This window comes from Sorex araneus, chromosome 4, assembly GCF_027595985.1.
Source record: "Sorex araneus isolate mSorAra2 chromosome 4, mSorAra2.pri, whole genome shotgun sequence".
Lineage (NCBI taxonomy): Eukaryota > Metazoa > Chordata > Mammalia > Eulipotyphla > Soricidae > Sorex > Sorex araneus.
In genome coordinates this window covers 11,130,474-11,151,064 of record NC_073305.1, presented here as the reverse complement: position 1 = coordinate 11,151,064, position 20,591 = coordinate 11,130,474, and the positions used below count along the sequence as shown (strand labels likewise).

General features: G+C 54.0%; 1 protein-coding gene across 1 annotated transcript in view; it reads left to right on the top strand.

Annotated features, from left to right (window-relative positions):
* EEFSEC (eukaryotic elongation factor, selenocysteine-tRNA specific) overlaps positions 1-20,591 on the top strand; it is a 182,258-nt gene that overhangs the window by 82,366 nt on the left and 79,301 nt on the right. The window contains exon 3 of the mRNA XM_004603912.2: positions 19,036-19,132. Within this exon, the coding sequence (XP_004603969.2) occupies positions 19,036-19,132 (97 nt within the window). The remainder of the gene's footprint in view (positions 1-19,035; positions 19,133-20,591) is intronic.

The window sequence follows — 20,591 nt, the reverse complement described above, 5'->3', positions numbered from 1 at the left end:
CACATTTAGATAAGTGTTGCATAAGAATTCAGACTTTGTTATTCCCAGCGGAAGTGGATATGAGACTGTAAAAAGGAAGATAAAAAATTATATCTTCTTTTTAGTGAGTTATTTGATCTCCCTGCCGTTTTATTTACTTGTCAGCAGAGGGGAGAACAGGTCCTTTGGTCTCTGCATTAAAAACCCGGTGTCGTGTCAACATCGGTTGCTGTATAAACCAGACCTCTGGGGAAGGCTGCAGGACGCCCCTCAGGGAACGTTATTAGCGACGTGTTGGGCTGGGCGCGTTTAGGGGAAAGTCTCGCCCGCATTTCTCCACTGCGATTTGCACTTTAATTTACGGGTTGAAGGTCAAACGATGGACTCAGTGACTCGTGCAGGGGACACTGTGTCAGCACTGGGCGGAGACTCTGGCCCACTCCTCTAAAGCAGCTTTCCGATCCTGGGATCCTTAAAAGGGATCTTCCCTAGACGCTGGTCCACTTTCTCTCCAGAAAGCTTCTCCAGAAGCTTCTCCAGAAGCTTTCTCTCCAGAAAAGAGGACTCCGAACAGCCGAGCAGTGGACGGGCTAAAACCTGAAAGGTGTTAAAAACACGAAGTTCCCCCCTTCCCCAAAATCAAAGAGTGATTGGTAGAAATTTTGGCACATAGGGAAAAGTGGATGGACTGGAGCAATAGCACAGCGGGTAGGGCGTTTGCCTTGCATGCGGCCGACCCGGGTTTGATTTCTTTGTCCCTCTTGGAGAGCCCGGCAAGCTCCCCGTGGCGTATTTGATATGCCAAAAACAGTCACAACAAGTCTCACAATGGAGACGTTACTGGTGCCCGCTCGAGCAAATCGAGGAGCAGTGGAAGGACAGTGCTGCAGGGAAAAGTAGCTAACGAGGAGGAAACTGGCCCAACGGTCTTTAGAGTAGCACCTGCTGGCATTTGGGCTGATTACTTCCCCATCTTTTTTGTTATGAATTGCCCCTTCTTTCTTTCATGTTAAAGTTTTGAAGTGGAACATGCACAGGATAACATTTATTCATTGAGCCATTTGCAGTCTTGAAGCCTCTGACTTCAGCTCTTCCCAGAGCTATACGCTCACCCCTATGGTCAATTCCTGGACATTTTTTTTTAACCCCCAGGCTCCTTGTGGTACCACCCAGCAGTGACTCCGCTTCCTCTGCCCGTCATTCCTTCACCCCGCTACCCCGTCCTGCTTCCTCTGCCCTAGGAATCTGCCTGCATTCGCACCCTTGCACGTGCATGGAATCATAGACCTTCTGGTTCCGCCTTACTTCACACCTGTCTTCAGGGTCCATCACATACCTGTGTCAGGATTTTACCCCTTTTGATGGCTGAATAGTTTTATACCACGTGTACTCGAGAGCTAATGCCGACACTGTTTTTAGCAGTAGCGTCCAAATAGCAATTCAAACTCCTCTTTCAGCTCCTTTGGGTCTGTACCTTGGAGCAGAATTGCTGGATGCCGTGATGATTCTCTTTTTAGTAAACTGCTTTCCCCTTGGTCTGCATTCTCTCACATCCCTGCCAGTAGATGTTATGTTTCCAATTTCTTCACATCTCTGATTCTTCTTGTTTTTAAGCAGTTACCCGGGTAGAAATGAGATGGTAGCTCCTGGTGGACTTAGCTTGCATTTCCATCCTGACTATTGATGTCTTGTACCTTTTCTTGTATTTTTTGGTTATTTGTCTGTTTTCCTTGGGGAAGTGTCTCTTCAAGTGCTTTGTTCCCTGGGGGGCTGCAGAGAGGGCCCTCCGGGTAGTGCCGGGGACCCAGGGCATCTCCTGGTGGTGCTTGGGTCACCAAGACCGCACCTGGTGTTTCTTGGGCAGGGGTCGCATGCAGTCCTGGGGATCAGACCCAGGGCGTGCATATGGACCCCCTTCCCACTGGCCCAGCACAACACACTCTTTTTTAATTAGCTTGCTTTTGCCGTTGTAGAAACACAGAAGTTTGTTATGTGCCCTGCTCATCGATTCCTTGTTAGGTATATTATTTTGCAAATGCTTTCATCCATACTGCAAATTGCCTTCTCTTTCTTTCTCTTTCTCTCTCTCTCTCTCTTTCTTTCTTTCTTTCTTTCTTTCTTTCTTTCTTTCTTTCTTTCTTTCTTTCTTTCTTTCTTTCTTTCTTTCTTTCTTCCTTTCTCTCCTTCTCTGTCTCGTTCTTCTTTCTTTCTTTCTTTCTTTCTTTCTTTCTTTCTTTCTTTCTTTCTTTCTTTCTTTCTTTCTTTCTTTCTTTCCTTCTCTGTCTTTTTCTCCTCTTTCTTTCTTTCTTTCTCTTTCTTTCTTTCTTTCTTTCTTTCTTTCTTTCTTTCTTTCTTTCTTTCTTTCTTTCTTTCTTTCTTTCTTTCATTCTTTCTTTCTTGTTGTTGTTCATCTCATTTGATGCATGAAATTTGGGGGTGGGCTGTGGAGGGGCCAGACCTATTGATGCTCAGGGGCCACTCCCGGCTCTGTGGTTACTTATCCCTTGGCCATGCGTGGGGGACCTTGTGGTGCTGGGGATGGAACCAGGCCCCTCCCATGCAACCTCTGAGCCTGGGAGAAGCCCGCACGCTGGTCAAACCTCAGTTGGCCGTGGACATGAGGGTCAGCTTCCAGCTCTTCTCTTGTCCTTCTGCCAGTGGCCCACGGCCTTGTTCTGCCTTTGCCATAAGTTTCAAAGCCGTGAAGTTTGAGTCCTGTGTCCCTCAGGCTTCTTTTTCAAAGTTATTTTAAATAAAATTATTTGTGACCTCTTCCAGCCCGCCATGTCCTCCCTGGGGGAGAATAAGTTGCCGGCATTTGGTGGGGATTGCAGTGGGTGTGGGGGCCCCCTGGGTGGGAGGGGCCTCTCAGTCTCAGCCTCCAGACCACGAACATGAAATCCTTCCACTCCCTCCCACCTTCCGTTTCTTGGATCGCTGCTGGGTCGTTTTCAGCCGGCGAGGATTTTCTTCTCCTGGGCTGGATATTTCTCTAACATTCCTCAAGACGCTATTCCAAATTGGAATTGCCTTTCTGGTTTTCTTTGCAGCTTTGTTTTGCTGATGTGCAGACACACAGCTGAGTTTTGTGTGTTTCTCCTGTCCCTCGAGGTCCCCGAGTTCAGTCCCTCCAGCCCCTCTCTTTTAAAATTTTTTTTTTAATTTTAATTTTATTGAATCACTGTGAGATACAGTTACAAAGCTTTTATGTTTGAGATTTAGCCATACAATGATCGAATGCCCATCCCTCCACCAGAACACACTTTCCACCACCAATATCCCCAGTATCCCCCCACCCCACCCCCTTCCCAGTCCTCACCCTGCCTCTATAGTGGACAACTTACCCAGTACTCTCTCTCTACTTTTTTTTTTTTTTTTTTTTTTGCTTTTTGGCTCACACCCAGCAATGCACAGGGCTTAGTCCTGGCGGTGCTCGGGGGACCATATGGGATGCTGGGAATCAATTGAACCCGGGCTGGTCGAGTGCAAGGCAAACGCCCTCCCCGCTGTGCTATCGCTCCGGCCCCCCTCTCTCTACTTTTGGGCATTATGTTTTTCCTGAATCTTCCCACCACCACCCAAGCCTGCCTGCCAGGGACAGGTGCTACATCATTTATTTTCCGTTGCTCATTGTGAATATTACGAGAGTTCGGCAGCCACGATGCGGCCGCGTGCTTCCGGGATCTAGATTGTAGATGGTTGGGTTCCAGAGACATCTCTGTAGGGCACTAGCCTATTTTGGATTTAACTGGGAGTCTCCGGACCCGAAGCCCTTCCCTTTAGATGAGTACAGGGGACCCCAAACTCTGTGCGCTTTTGTGCACGTACGCCCGACTCCAGAGTTAGAATTCTGCATATGACATTTGGCTGTCCCAAGACATAGACGCTTTGACGTACCCCTGCTAATGACCAAGTCTCGCTCAGAGCTCTGACGATTGTCCGGTGGTTGGCGTGTCGTGTGTATTAGAGGCCGTGTCCTCGAGGTGAAGTCAGCTAGGGAAAGGTGATATTTAGAGAAGCACTCAGGAAGAGAAGATACGCTTGCAGTTTGAGAGTCTGCGGCACGGTGAGAGGAGTCGCTTATGTCTTAGTCCTTACATCACTATTGCTTGTGGATATCGTAGGTTTTACCAACACTGGGACGTCAAAACTGAATGTATGAAGAAATTTGTAACTTACATCATTGTGATGATCGATGATTGGTAATACTGAAAAATATCCGTGTTGAAGTGAGCTTACGTGGCTCAGACCTGTGCTGTGAAAATCAGGTGTAGTTGTGAGATTGGAGAAGTCGTCCAGTGGCTGGGGCGTTTGCCTTGCATGCAGCCAACACAGAATCAATCCCTGGATGTACAACACGGCCCCGCCCCCCCACACCCCCAAAAGGGTCAGTGTCACAGTAACCATGAGATGCTCTGTTTGGTTGCTGGGCGGCAGCCAGCAGTGCTCAGGGCTTACCTCCTGGCGGTCTCAGGGGCCGGATGTGGGGCCTGGGATCAAACCAGAGTCGGTTGCATGTGAGGCGGATGCCTGAAGTCCCAGTACGTTTTGATTCCTGCTTTTATGGCTCGACATCTTGTGTAGCATTTCTTCACCTTCTGTTTTTGGAGTTTGGCTTGCATTTTCCTTCTTAAAATAACCCTGGTGAACAACTCTTGACCATCCTCAAATGTGTGTTTTCTGTTTTTCCCTCATGAGCGGTTCCCAGTGTGTCGCTGGGTCAGAGGGAAGGAGCACTTTCTAACAAAGGGAAGGAGCATCTTTTAACCCTTTACTCTGTGTTCCCACAGTGAGTTTAAACGACAGAAAATTAAACCTCACCCAGCAGTGCTCAGGGCTCACTCCTCGCTCTGCACTCAGGGCTCCCTCTTGGTGGGGCTCAGGGGACCAAAAGGGGGTGCGGGGATGAGACTTGCGTCGACAGCATGCCAGGCAAGAGTCCTGCCACCTGCACTGTCTCCCGCCACATTTCCTCACCCCCCCCCAAAGCTTTGTACCATTTAAAAGAGGCATCAGAAACCACCTTTGGCTTCTTATTTTAAAGTATATTTGAAACCTGGAAGTATATTTGAAACTGGAAGCAGCTTTTTTTTTTTTTACATATTTGGGTTCTACTACATGTATTTTTACACCTTTTACATAAAATGTGATTTTTAAATTACTGTTGTGGTTGAACATTTTCTTCACTGTATCAAACAGTTGTGCTTTTTATTTTATATGCGCGAACCGTGCCCATATATTTTGGTCTGTCTCTTGTGATTTTAATGCTGGAAATGTTTAATTTTCAGGAGTGTCTAATTTGAATAAAGATATAGCTATTAATTAACCCTTTGCCTGGCTTCTTTCCTACAGCGTCTTTGTTATTCGTTTGTTTTTTTTTTTTCAATTTTGTGGCGTCTCTTGCCATGCGGAGTTTCTTAATTTTTATGTAGTCGAACTTTGTTGTTCTTTGTGAGTTCTTTATCTCTGAAAGCATTTAAAATTACTCTTGTATAAGCATTTATCGGTGTTAACAGAAATCAAAATGAAAAGATAAAAATGCACCAAGTGGAAGTGTTCTCCCGCTCCCGAGGGTCCCGTCCGAATCGCCCACGTGGGCGTAATTGGGGGCGGCCGTTACCAGCGCCTCGACGCTGGTCTGTGTTCTAGGCCTTTCTGTTTCTTTGCCCACTGAATGTCACCTGACGGCGCCCCTGCTGCCCTCTCCCGGGCTCTTCCGGGTTTCCGCCTGCCAGGGAAGCTCGTCCTTTCCTCCCGGCCTTCCCACGGCCGCCGCCTCGACTTTGCCAGGGTTCCTGCACCCCACCCTCCCCGGGCCACACCAGGTGGGACGCCAGGTCCCCGGCTGGCTGCCAGGGGCTGCTCCCCCCACCCCCCCCCCCCCCCGTGTCCTGGGCATCGGAGACGCTAGTTCTCTGAAAGAGGGGAGTCGGGGCCGGGGCGACAGGACAGTGGGGAGGGCGTTTGCCCTGCACGCTTCCAACCCAGGTTCGATCCCGACAGCCCACAGGGTCCCCTGAGCTCACCCGGAGTAAACCCTGAGCCTCGCTGGGTGTGACCCCGGAACAAACACACAGACAAAAAGGTGGACGAGGTGAGAAGTTCAGCCTGATGCATCCGTTGGCGGGACACTTGACGGGGGTGCAGGGCGCGGTTGGTGCCGCGCGGTGACAGTGCCGTGTGCTGGTCCCTGTGGGCAGCACGTGCATCCCCGGCTTCCCGTGAGAAAGGGGGCAGGAGCAGTATGGCTGTGTCGAGGCCTCTCCTACCTACAGCTCAAGGCGCCTCGCTCTTGTCTCTTACGGGAGTGCGACATCCACAGGCACAGGCCGGTGTGCCCTGAAGCTTCTCTGAGGTCATTATTCTGTGTGTGGAATCAGGTCACCCCCTCCCCCAAACACACATGCATGCACACCTGTATTCACACATGCATGCACACGTGCATTTACACATGCATGCACACACATGCACACATGCATGCACACGTGTGCGCTGTCAGAACATCTGTGCTGTGGTGGCTGGGGGGGAGATGGGACGGGAGAACATGAGTGTTTCAGCCCGGCCCAGCCCCTGCCGGGTCTCTCGTCTCTGCAGCCCTCATGCTTCTTGAGTCCAGACTGTCTTCTGGGAAACGGAGGACAGGAACCCGGGGCCCCCCGGCACCCCGGCAGCTGAGCACCCCCACTGCTGCTGGGAGAAGCCTGAGGTGCTCGGCTGGTCCGGAGATCAGCAGGGTCGGCTTTCCCGGCACCTGGGCCGGGGCCAGACTCCAGCCCCACCGCCTTCATGTTTGGTCACAATGCGTTGCCCAAAAGGCTCTGGGTACAAAGTAATTGAATTTCCGAGCGCTTGGTGCTTAATCGCTGGAATTCTCCGAGCGCCCCTGGCAGAGAGAGGCAGGGGTGAGGCAGGGCCTGGGCTCTGGGCCACGATCGGTGCCCGGGCGGGCTGGCCGCTTCCCCGCGTCTGCAGCCCTCCGCCCCCCTCGGGGAGGCCCGAACTCTGCACCCTTCTCTGCACCCCCCCCCCCGCCCCAGACTCAGGCCTCTTGGCGTCTCTGAAAACAAACCCCCATGCCTGGAGTGCGCCCCGTCCCCCAGGACGCGCTGTGCCGGCCTGCGGAGTCCATCGCATCCATTTCTCTTCCTCTCGTTCCCTCTGCGTCTCTCTCCCTGTTTCCTGTCTTTCCTCTCCCTCTCCCTCCACCCCTTCCTTCTTCCTGCTCTCCCCCCACCCCCGCCTCCCTCTGGGCTCTGCCACCCCTGAGGCCAGTACCTCCCGCGGTCATTCCTGCAGGGCAGAGCGTGGCCCTGGGCTCCGGAGCGGACAGCGCGTGGGCCTCGGCCTGGGCCCTCGCAGCCGGAGGCCCGTGGGATTATTTACCTTGCTCAGGAGGCGCATGTGTTCCTTCCGCCGGCCTCACATCTGATTTTCTTTAAGGGTTTATCCTGGAGCAGAGGGCGGAGCTGCAGGACGTGTCTCCTGCCTCTTGGCCGCACAGGAAAACCTGCAGGGGAGGAAGTGGGCGCTCAGCCTCGGGCGACGGACCGGAGCTGGACGGGCCTCCTCCGAGCAGCTCGTGCGTGCAGGAGGGGGGACGAGTGTGCCCCCCACGCGGAGGCTGGCGTGCGGGATGTTTCCCAGCTCCACCCGTCCCTTTCGGTGCTTATTTGCTGTGGGAGCCGCGTCTGCCGGGGGATTGGCCGGTTGCGCCCTTGCACGGGGCAGACGGTTCCCTGGGGTGGAAGTCGGCGCTGGCTCTCCTGCTCGGACTATGTTTACTCCTCTGAGCCGGGGTCCAGGCCGCCCGGCACCTGGGCTAGGTTACCTTTGCACAGGCAGAGGCCGGGAAAGAGACGTTGAGGTTGGCCCTTGGCAAGGACGTGGGTTGGTTTCGTGGTTTTTTGTTGTTGTTTTTTTTTCCCCAAACTCCGATCTCATCTTTACCAGGGGGTTTGGCCGGGTACGCCCAGGAAGGACTGACAGACCCAAGCAACACAGTGAACCAGCTCGCTCTAATGACAGACACTGAACCCTGAGTGACATGATTGCAGCCTCTCGAGTGGATCTGCAGGCCAGACTGCAGCTGAGGCTCAGTGACACCTCCAGGGTTTGCTCGCGGTGGCCATCGCGCACGTCCCTCACCTGACGGTCGCAGGGCCACGTTAGAAGTTAATGATTTAGGGGGCTGGAGCAATAGCCCAGTGGGTAGGGCGTCTGCCTTGCACACTGCCAACGCAGGTTCCAATCCCAGCATCCCATATGGTCCCCCGAGCACCGCCAGGAGTAATTCCTGAGTGCATGAGCCAGGAGTGACCCCTGTGCATCGCCGAGTGTGACCCAGAAAGCAAAAAATAATAATAATAATAATAATAAAAGAAGAAGAAGTTAATGATTTAGTAAAGCGGGAACATGCACGAGGGAATGGGAAGACACGCGCAGGATTAAAGGAACAGCGAGTGAAAGAAATCAGAGGAAATGAGAAAATCCTGAGAGATGAATGAAACACAAAACATACCCGGTTTATGAAATGCAGCAAAAGTTGTGCTGGGGGGCGGTGGGTGGTGGTGGGGGGGCGCATCATAGCTATAAATTCTTACATTCGGCGACGAGAAAATATCTCAGAAACCAACCACCTAACTTTGCAATTTAGGAGCTGGAAGAAGAACAAACTAAGCTCAGAGATAGCAGGAGGAAATTAATAATAAAGATCAGAGATAAAGGAAACAGAAAATAGAAAAACAATGGACACGAAGCCAAACATTGGTTCTTTGAAAGAGCAACAGAAGCGCGAGCCTGTTAACTGGAAGACGGGGGGAGGGGGAGAGAGGACGCGGGGGTGGGGGGGACGGGGGGGGGGGGCGCTGAAATCAGAAATAAGACGGGGACGTGGCTCTCGGTGCTTCCTGCCTGCCAGAAGGGCTCTGGGTAAGAGGAGCCGTTGTCTGCCATCACGTCAGAAAGTCTCGGGGAAGCTGTAACCCCTGCCACGGCTGAAGCACCAGAGCAAGACACGGGGGCCACCGAGGTGGCACCCTGGGCTGGAGCTGTGCTGTGCTCGGTTCCTGCCTGGTCCCCCTACCTCCAGAAGCCAGTCCTGAGCACTGAGCTAGGAGTAGCCTTTGGCCCTGCTGGACGTGGCCAAAAACCTAAAGGGGAAAAAAGAAGAAGAAGAAGAAAGTATAAATCTAGTGACGTCATTAAATCATTAGTCAAAGCTCCAGAGACAGGAAAGGCCTGGACTTGACTTAATGATGTACTAACACCAGCACTTCTTAAAGCTGCCCCACCCCCAAAAAAGAAGACAAGGGAACACTTGCTAATTTACTCAGTTGCGGGTGCTTTTGGTTTTTTTTTGGGGGGGGGTCATACTTGGTGATACTTGGGAGCTACTCCTGGCTCAGTGCTCGGGGATTACTTCATTACATTTCTTAGGAGATAATGTGGGGGTAGGGGCTGAACACAGCCCCCACCCCATGCAGAGCACACACACTCAGCCCCTTGCACTAACTCCCTGGCCCCCAACTTATTATTTGAGGTCATTATCACCTTGACCACCAGAGTCAGCCCAAAGGCACTGCAAGACATAGAGAACTACAAACTGATATCCCTTATGAATGCTGATGCAAAAATATTTAAAAAAAAAAGATACTAGCAAGCCAAATGCAGTAGCTTACTAAATGGACTATAAAGGACGGTCAAATGTGTTTGTTTGTTTGTTTTTAAAGAAACAACACTTGGAATGCAAAGTTGGTTCAATATGCAAAAGCCACTTGATGTGATACATCATGTTAACAGACCAAGGTGGGGAAGATCCAAAGATCATCTCAACTGATACCGAAAAATACATTTAGCAAAACTCAACACCCTTCATGACTAAAGAAAGAGCACAAGCAAGGAAGGAGGGAAGTAGCTTCAATAGGAAAAAGTCGTATTTTTAAAAACCCACAGCAACATAACGCTTCACAGGGAAAGGCTGAATTTTTTTTTTCTTTTTGGGTCACATCCGGCGATGCACTGGGGTTACTCCTGGCTCTGCACTCAGGAATTACCCCTGGCGGTGCTCAGGGGACCATATAGGATGCTGGGAACCGAACCTGGGTCGGCCACATGCAAGGCAAACACCCTACCTGCTGTGCTATCGCTCCAGCCCCAAGGCTGAATTTCTGCTTTAAGATCAGAAGCAAGGCAAGGGTCCTCCAGTGGAAACTGCTTTCTGTTCCCTTTTTTGCCACTTTTATTCAATATAGTACTGGAAGCTCTAGGCAGAACAGTTAGGAGTAAAAAGAGAAATTAAGATATTCAGATTAAAAAGAGGTGAAGTGATCAGTTTGCAAATGATGTGATCTTCTCTGGGAAATATTCCACCATAAGAAAATATTTGAGGGGCTGGAGCGATAGCACAGCGGGTAGGGCGTTTGCCTTGCACGCGGCCGACCCGGGTTCGAATCCCAGCATCCCATATGGTCCCCTGAGCACCACCAGGAGTAATTCCTGAGTGTAGAACCAGGAGTAACCCCTGTGCATTGCTGGGTGTGACCCAAAAAGAAAAAAAAAGTAAAAAGAAAATATTTGAGCTGTACATGAATGTTGAAAAGGAGAAGGCTGCAAATTAGTGTGTAAAAATTAGCTGCATTTTTTAATGTGCTAACAATGGATAATCTGAAAAGTTAATTATACAAGCAGTACCGCTTACAGTAGCATCAAAAAGAATAAAATACTTAGGAATTAATTGAGGGAGTAAAAGACAGTATAATGAGGCCTATAGAATATCAATGAAAGAAATTGAAAAAAATATAAATAAATGGAGACACATCCTATATTCATGGATTGGGACACCTTATGGTTGGAACTTAATACAGTTCCTACCCAAAATCTATTTATTTCCAGAAATTAAAAAATATACTTTTTAAAAAATAATTTTTTAATTGAATCACCATGTGGAAAGTTACAAAGCTTTCAGGCTTAAGTCTCAGTTACACAATGCTCAAACACCCATCCCTTCACCAGTGCACATATTCCACCACCAGGAACCCCAGTATACCTCCCCTACCCCCCATGCCCCCCAACCCCCCAGCCCCCCACCCCGCCTGTGTAGCTGATAAATTTCACTTTACTTTTCTCTTTGATTACATTCAATATTTCAACAAAAAACTCACTATTATTGTTTGGAGTTTCCCCGCCCCCCAGTCAGACCTGTTGAAAAGGAAGCATTTGATAATTTGTTTTCCATTGCTGAGAATGAAGAGATATGAGGATTTCTGTATTTTAGTAACCTAGTCCAGGGAAATTTCTGCCAGAAATTGCGTCACTGCAAGCTCGTACCTCCCTTTTGTGGTCGTCATAAGATGGCGGCCGGGGCTCAGTTCACAGGCTGGAGACATTTCTGCAAGAAGCTGCTGGTGCCCAAAGCAGTTTTAGCTGGCCTCCGGGGCCATGGTCATGCAGCAGCGGAGGGGCCGCACACGTGTGGCCGCTGGGGTTCCATCTTGGCAGAGGCTAAAAAATATACTTAAGATGCATGAGTTCTCAGGTTTCTTAGGATAGCTGGAACAAGTTGAAAAGAGCATTAAGAGGAGAATCCACACTTCCTGCATTTCAAAATTTTACTATAGCGCTGGGCTGGAGCGATAGCACAGCGGTAGGGCATTCGTCTTTCATGCAGCCGACCCATGTTCGGTTCCTCCGCCCCTCTCGGAGAGCCCAGCTAGCTTCTGAGAGTATCTCGCCTGCACGGCAGAGCCTGGCAAGCTACCCGTGGCGTATTCAATATGCCAAAAACAGTAACAAGAAGTCTCACGATGAGAGACGTTACTGGTGCCCGCTCAAGCAAATCGATGAGCAACGGGATGACAGTGACTATAAGCACTACAGTAATCAGATGGTATCGCATGGCACAAAGATTCATTTATATTTACCCGTCTTCCTTCCTGCCAGCCAATGGACTGGAATAGAGAACTCAGAAGTAGACCCTCTCATATTGAGTTACCCAGAGCTTTTGAGGGGACCAAGACGTTTTATGGGGAAAACCATCTTTTTGTGAGGGAGGGACCATGTCCAGCAGTGCTCTGGGCTTACTCCTGGTGCTGTGCTTGAGGGTCGTTCCTGGCGGTGCTGGGGATCAAACCAACTTTGCCACATGTAAGGCAAGTAGCCTGATTGCCGTTCTGTCCTCTCTGGAGATGCTCGGGGCGCAGGATGAAGTGGTTTCCTGCCTAGCACCATGGACAACAGTGATGTGGACGCAGTGGCCAGATGCCAGTCTGAAAGCTACACACCTGTCAGAATATCAACACCGTTATTTCAGGACCAGGTCAGAACTTAACGGTTTCAGAATTAACCATGGTTTCCTGGCTATGATCCAAAGTACAGGTAACAAAAGGGGGAAAAAAATATATCAGTTGAACCTCATGAAATTAGTGCAATTTTTTTTAATTGCACCTCCAAAGACAATATTAGCACAGTAAAAATGTAGCATACGGAATGGGAGAAGGGATTTGTAATATTTGCTAAAGACTAACAGAAAATAGAGGGGATTCCCCAGACTAAAGAACCCAAAGCCAACTGACTTGATTCAGAAAGGACTGAATAGACATTTCTCCTAAGAAATACAGATGGCCAGTAAGCACATGACAAATTACGTGTGTCACTAATTGCTAAGTAAATGCAGATCAAAACTGCAGCCAGACACCGTGTCAGACAGACTCGTTAGTGTGGGCTCTGCCAGTGCAAGAATGCAGAAGGTACCGGTGAGGGTGTAGAAAACTCGGAATCCCCGTGTGTTGTGCTCGGGGACGGACAACGGGCATTTGACGTAGGCAATGTAGTGTTCCCTGAAGCAGCAAGTTAAAAATACGGGGCCAGAATGACAGTAGAGTGGCTAGGGCATTTGCCTTGCAGGTGTTGACCAGGGTTCGATCCTGGGCATGATCCCTACCCCCGCCAGGAGTGATCGCTGAGCCCTGCTGGGTGTGGCCCCCAAACCAAAAAGTTAACAGTAAGACAACTTAAAAATAAGTAGAATCGGGGCTGGAGTGATAGCACAGCGGGTAGGGCGCTTGCCTTGCACGTGGCCGACCCGGGTTCGATTCCAGCATCCCATAGGGTCCCCTGAGTACCGCCAGGGGTAATTCCTGAGTGCAGAGCCAGGAGTGACCCCTGTGCATCGCTGGGTGTGACCCAAAAAGAAAAAAAAAAAAAAGGAGAATCACCCTATCACCCCACAATTCCACTTGGGGGTCTGCATTGGAAACAAGGTCCCTGGGAGATATTTCTCCTGTCTAGTGGCTTTATCGTGGTCCAAAGGTGAGAGCAACCCTAGTGCCCACCGATGGGTGGGTGGGGAAGCCCTGTCACCTGTGGTCTCTGCAGACAGAGAAAGGAAGACATTTGGGGCCGGAGCCATAGGAAGTAGGAAGGGGGCTGACCCGGGTGCGATCCCCGGCATCCCATAGGGTTCCCTGAGCATTGCCAGGAGGGATCTCTGACCACAGAGCCGGGGATAACCCTGAGCACAGCCAGGTATGCCCACCTGCCCCCTCCCAAAAAAAAAGAAAAATGAAAAAAATTCTGCTCTGCCCACATCGTGGGTCAGCCCTGGGGATCGTGTAAGGGAAATGAGTCCTTCACCGCAAGTCATTCGCCTGTCATTCCGCTTACCTGCGCTTCCCCCTGAGAGCGGTCAGCACCCGAGCCACAGAGCACGATGCTGGTTGCCAGGGACTCCGGAGGGGAGGCAGGATAATAGGGGGGCGTGGGGGAGCGGGGTCCGCGTTCCCTTCCACAAGAGAACTACGGAGACGAGCATGTGACGTGACATAGCATGAATACTCCATTTGTTATCATTGAATCAAGACTTTTTTTTTTTTTTTTTTTTTTTTTTTACTGTCTTCTCTCCCACTTGAATGATGCTCTGATGATGAGGGGTTCTTCCAAGCTGGTGTGGAGCCGGCGTGTGTGTGTGTTCCCGGCGTGGTGCTGGCGAGAGGTTGCAGGCTCCCGTTGAGGTGCTGCAGTGTGGCTGGAGATTGTTTGTGGGCCATGGGGTCACAGACAGCAGAGTAGCCAGACACAAATAATACCCAAGAGACTGTCCAAAACCCACAGGGTTTCCCGGGGCGGGGGGGCTTGGGGTTCAAGCTCAGGCTCTTACTCTTAGCAGCCGGGCACCTGACTCCCGGAGCCAGGTCCCAACCTGCAGGCAGGTATCTAATCCCACCGAGTGCTGTGTTTCAAGATGTGTATATTCATCATCAGGGCCGGAGCGATAGCACAGCGGGTAGGGCGTTTGCCTTGCACGCGGCCGACCAGGGTTTGATTCCTCCGTCCCTCTCGGAGAGCCCTGCAAGCTACCGAGAGTATCTCGCCCGCACGGCAGAGCCTGGCAAGCTCCCCATGGCGTATTCGATATGCCAAAAAACAGTAACAAATCTCACAATGGAGACATGACTGGTGCCCGCTCGAGCAAATCGATGAGCAACAGGATGACAGTGACAGTATTGGTCATCACACAAAACGTGTTGTGTTACCTGTTGCAGGTCATTGTTTCCCTGCTACCCTTAAAGCTCTCGTTGAGCTGAGACAACTGTCTTTGTTACGAGTGTGTGTTCAGTGGTTCCCTAATTTCCTGTGGTTTGGGGCATGGTGTCGGGGGTTCTGTTGGCCGAGGTGCCCGTGGCCACACACTTTCTTGTGGCGCTGGTGGTTTCATGCTTCTACTGCTGTCAGAGAGGTGGGCCGGTGCCGGGGATCCAACCCGGGGCCTCCCAGGTACGAGGCCTGGGCGTTACCAGCGAGTTGCGGCCCCTGGACCCCCCGGACATTGCAAGCCGACTCAGGCCTGGCAGCAGGGAATGGAATTTAATTGTGTTCGTTTGTGCCTCTTGTGTGTGCGTTTATTTGCTTCAGTAGATTCTGAACCCACTGGAGGGACAAGCCAGCCTTGACTTCTCAAGAGTCCTGGCCTAGAGTGGCCCCTGGGTCCCGGTGTCCCAGCTGAGCCGGCTGGGGCCCTTTAAAGGGAGCCCCGTGGGAGAGAGATGCCCAGAGAGATGGGCAGGGGTGAAGATTGGTTTATGGCCACCCCAGTCTGGTCCCCAGAACTGCATAGCCCTGCTTGGAGTGGCCCCCGGGCACTGCCGGGTGTGGCTCCAAATGCCCCCGCCCCCACCGTAATGAGTCATAATGAATGGCACATGCCTGAATGTAATGTTTTGTTTTGCTGGTGGCGTTGGGGCCACACCAGACAGTGCTCAGGGGTACTCCCAACTCTGCACTCAGGAATTCTTTCTGACAGTGCTTGGGGGACCATGTGGGGTGCTGGGATTCAAGCCTGGGCCGACCGTGTGCAAGGCACATGTCGTACCTGCTGGACTATCACTTGGCCCCACACTTTATTTTTGTTAATTAATTAAAAAAAAATCCTAACCTGGGGCCTGAGAGATAGTGCAGTGGACAGGGCAGTTGCCTTACATATAGCTGACCTGGTCTCGGTCCCTGGGCCCACAGTGACCCCTGAACATTGCCCAGTATGGTCTCAAAGCAAACAAGCAAAAATCTTGACTCTGTGTGTGTGTGTGTGTGTGTGTGTGTGTGTGTGTGTGTGTGTTTTGGGGCCATACAGCCACACCCAATGGTCCTCCTGGGTCACTCCTGTCTCTGCACTCAGGGATCTCTCCTGGCGGTGCTCAGGGGACATATGGAGTGCTGGGGATCGAACCCGGGTCAGCTGCATGCAAGGCAAATTTATTTTTATTTTATTTTAATGAGTCACCATGAAATGCAATTAGAGACTTACAAACTTTCATGATTACGTTTCAATCAAACAACATTCAAGTGCCCACCCCTCCACCAGTGCCCTTTCTCCACCACCAATGTTCCCAGTGTCCCTCCCGACACCCCCCACCCCTTCCTACCCCCTGCCTCTGTGGCAGACACATTCCCTCTTACTCTTTCTCTCCTTTTGGGTGTTACGGTTTGCAACACAGGCACCAGGCAGCCATCATGTTTGGTCCACGGTCTACTTTCAGCGCGCATCTCCCGTCCTGAGCGATCCCTCCAACCATTACTTACTTAGTGGTCTCTTCTCCCTCCCACCTGCCGTTTCCCCAGCGCATGAGATCGGCTTCCAAGCCGTGGGGTGATCCTTCTGGCCCTTACCTCTACTATCCTTGGGTGTTATTCTCCTATTGTGTTACTTTAGATTCCACAAATGGATGCAGTCATTCTGTGTCAGTCCCACTCTGACTCATTTCGCTTCGCGTGATACTCTCCATATTGATCCACTTAGATGCAAAGGTCATGGCTTCATCCTTTCTGTCAGCTGCATAGTATTCCATTGTGTAGAGGTACCAAAGTTTCTTTAACCAGTCATCTGTTCCCGGGCACTGGGGTTGTTTCCAGATTCTGGCTATTGTAAACAGTGCTGCAATGTACATACAAGTGCAGATTAACGTAATATTTTAACTTCAGACCTACACGAACACCTTTTCCCTTGGTGCTGCCAGTACAGTGCGTGTTTAAGGGGAGCGTGTGGTGTCCATCCCCTTCATCAGTGGCCACCAAGGCCCCCGGGCTTACCTGGGCATGGTCACTGGGGGGAACCAGACTGCAGGCTCAGCCCTGCAGAACCAAGAGCGGGACCCAGCTTGTGAGCAAGTGGCACTTGGCAGGCCCGGACTTGAAGCCCCCCACCCCCGCTGCCCCCACAAGGCTCGGCCGGTGGGGGCAAGTACTGCAGGGTGGGGGGGCCTGGCTGGGGGGCCCGAGAGCAGAGCGCTGGCTTGCCACTTCCACCTCACCTGATCCTCTCCTCATTTCGCCTTCTCGTGCCTCGGTTTCCCCCTCCATGATGAGGATTCCACGGGGAGAGCTCTGGCAGCGTCTGAGGCCTTACTCTGCCGGGGGGCCGCCAGCAGCTGCCCCCAGGGTTGCTCGGAGGGTCCCGCCAACCTCTGGAAACAATCGCAGTCTCCGTGTCGGGCCCGTCGTCCTGGTGGCTATTGTCATCTGCTCTTTGCAGGGGCCGAGAGCCCACATCCCCGGAGGGCTGATGTTTTATGAACCAATTTGTAGGCTTGCGTAGGTCCGAGCCGGCCCTCCATCCTGGAGGGACTTTAAGAAAAGACCGTGCCTCCCCGCTGCCCCCCCCAACACGCCCCCCGCCCACCCTCCCTGCACTCTGTGCCCAGGGTGTTCTCAGCGTGTGGAAACCCACAGGCGGCCCCTCTGCGGCCTTGCAGTGAGCTCGTCTGCGCTTTCCAGGGGCCGAGCCTCGCGGATGCACAATTGAATGCTTTTCTTTCCAGCTCTCCGAAATTCTTCCACTGTTCTTTTCCGCCCCAGTCTCTGTCCTTCCAGGAATCCGGGCATCCTCTGGGTGCGTATTTCATTGTGCCGGGTGATGTCTCAATGTCTCGGAGGCCGTGTTCCTTTGTCTCCGTCACTTACCTCCCCTGCTCCCAGGCTGCCTCGTGTCCTGGTCAGTCTTTGAGTTTGTTCTTCTTCTGTCTCCTCAGATCTGTACAGGACCCCTTTCGGCTGCTGCGTTCGTTACTGCCGGAGTTTCTCTTTGGCCCTTAAAGGATGTTTCTGTTAACTCTTGATTTGGTTTTCTCGGTAGCCAAAGGCCTCGCCGTCATCCTCCAGTCCTTTGGACATGGTTTCCTTTCTTGCGCTGAGTTTCCGCTACACCCCGTCCTCGGGAACGGTTTCTCTCGGCCCCTCTTCCCCGGGACGTACGTGCCGTGCTTGGGTTTCTTCTTGGCTAGTTTGGATCTACAGACACACACCAGGCCCCGAGAAGCAGCTTCTCCTCTCTCCCCTCGCCCCTCTGTGAGTTGGGGGGGTCGTTTGCTTAGTGAACTTCTGCGGGCTGGTGTGGTCACTGAGCTCCGTGTCCAGCTGGGCGAGTGGCCAGCCCCCGTCCAGACAGAGATGCCCTCGGATGCCGGCGCCGGCAGCACATGCTTGGCGGGGGAGACAGTGCTCAGGCAGCCTCGACGGCACTTCTAGAATCTTCCCTCCCCGTCTGCCTTGCAGCGCAAGGTCAGTCAGAGGGACAGCCTCAGGCCTCGTGTCTTTCTTGACACCCTGCGCCTGCCTGGAACCTTCCGGATTCCCAGGGGTAGGTCAGCGCCCTGGGAGCCCCCTCCATGGTCCTTCTTCGCCTGTGCTTGGTGGACACCGAGCGCCTCTGCGTGTGCCCGGCGCCACCGTGGGCACGTGCCCCCGAGGTCTGGGAGACACCCCGAGAGGGCAACCCTGGCCTGGGGGGCATTTAGGGAGCCCCAGTGAGCGCCCGCCCGCCGTGCCCCGTGGTGGCTGGTGGCTCCGGTGACGGAGGCCGGACTGGCAGGTCCCGGTGCTCGTCCCAAGGGGCGGCTGTGAGTGAACAAATCTTGGCGCTTTGAGAAGGTGGCGTCGGAGCGTTTCGTCGGCGTACTTCACTGCTCTCCTAGGGAAGAGACCCTTTGTGGGTGTCCCACTTGGGTTTCTCCCAAACCTGAGGCACCGTGATCAGTCAGGCGGTGTTGGTCACAGTGGAGGGTCTGGAATGTTCTACAGACCCCCCACCCAGGGGCAGGGGGAGAAGGGGGCACTGTCCAGCCTGAGCGGCCATCTTCTGGCCGCTGAGATGGGTCGGGAGGACTGGCCAGGTGGCCGGGTGGGCACAGTCTGGGCAGGCTCAGGGGCCTCCCTCAGCCCCCGCCCCCCGAGGTGGACTGTGGTGTTGCTCCGGGGACTGGACGGGCAGGCGACAGTCCCTTGGCTGTGCGGGGACACACCGGGCTTGGCACCAAGTCCGTCATGGGGACGGGACTTCTTGTGTTCCCCTGCTGGGTCGGCTGCTGCGGGGGGCAGGTGGCGTGTCCCTGGCACCAGCCCCTCCCCGCCCCCCACCCCTGGAGGGTTGGAAGGTGGCGGCCGAGACCAGGAAGCCACCTCACGTTCCGAGCTTCCGGACAAGGCGTTTCTCCCCCACCCCTCCCCCTCCCCCCGTGGCCTTGAGGGCGTCCCGCGGTGGAGCTGACTCTCGGGCCTCGTCTTCCCTTCCAGGTTCCGGGGCGCACCCATCATAGCCGTGGCAGCCAAGCCGGGGGGACCGGAGGCCCCTGAGACAGAAGGCCCTCAGGGCATCTCGGAGCTGATTGAGGTACCGTCCCCCAGACCCTGCTGGAGCCCCGGGCAGGCCTCGGCGTGGGGCCCGGGTGGAGCCCCCCGGCGCCTCACCTCAGCACCCCCCTCCTTAGCTCCCGCGAGAGGCGAGCAGAGAATAAAACTACAGAGTCCCGCCCCGGCCCCGCCGAGACCCCCCCCCCCGCAGACCCCCGCAGCCCCCCGCTCTGTGGAACTGTCCGCACCTTTGCGAGTCTCCCTTAGTCCCTCCTCTGGTCCAGCCCTCGTCAGCAACGCGGGGGGCCGTGCCCTCTGCCCCAGGCCTGCCCAGGGTCCCACTGGCAGGGCCGGTGGGCCGTGAGGGTGGGCCAGGCCCAGCGTCAGCGCTGGACAGCTGGGGTCTGCCTGGTGTCCCCCCGAGAGGGGTGTCTCTGGAAGCCCAGGCCCCTCCCGCCCTGGTTGGTGGGGACAGAGCAGGAAGCTCGGCCGTCCCGCAGGGGCCCGAGTCGCCGGCCGGCACGGGCGATGGCATCGTGGCGGCACAGCCTGGCTCCGCTCTGCAGTGTGGCCTGCGCCGGCCTATCACTGCTCCCCTGGGCCCTGCGCCTCCCTGTCCCCTCAGAGCCGGCAGGGGGGAGCCCGGCTGGGGTGGCGCCCCCTCAGTGCCCTCTGACAGGGGTGTTGGCACCGTGTCTCCGGCCCTGGCCCTCCGACCTTCGCAGCGAGGCCGGGGCGCGTTCTTTATGCAGCTTTACCAAGGGAGGCCCGCGGCTCGGAGAGGCCAGGTCGCTCGTCCAGGCCTTCCCTCGACGGGCTGCGGCCGGGATTCTCACCCAGGGCGGGCGTTGGGTTGGCTTGGGGGTCCACCTGCACTGGGTCCCAAAGAGCCGTGACTATGGGCCCAGGGCCAGAGCACAGCAGTGAGGACACTTGCCAGTCTGGTCCCCGGTCCCCCTGGGGACGGTCCCTGAGCACTGCCGGGTGTGGCCCCTAAATAAACAGCAAAGAGACAAATGAAAGAGCCACGGTCAGCACTGCCCACCTCTGTGGGCACAGCCCTGCCCTCCTCTGTGGGCACTGCCCTGCCCGCCTGTGTGGGCACTGCCCTGCCCGCCTCTGTGGCACTGCCCTGCCCGCCTGTGTGTGGACAGCCCTGCCCATCTCTGTGGTCACTGCCCACTGCCCGCCTCTTGGCACTGCCCTCCCCACCTCTGTGGGCACAGCCCTGCCCTCCTCTGTGGGCACTGCCCTGCCCGCCTCTGTGGCACTGCCCTGCCCGCCTGTGTGTGGACAGCCCTGCCCGCCTGTGTGGGCACTGCCCTGCCCGCCTGTGTGGGCACTGCCCTGCCCGCCTCTGTGGCACTGCCCTGCCCGCCTTTGTGGTCACTGCCCTCTGCCCGCCTCTTGGTACTGCCCTGCCCGCCTCAGTGGCACTGCCCTGCCCGCCTCAGTGGCACTGCCCTGCTTTTCCTGGTGAGGCTCTGCTTCCCACTGGC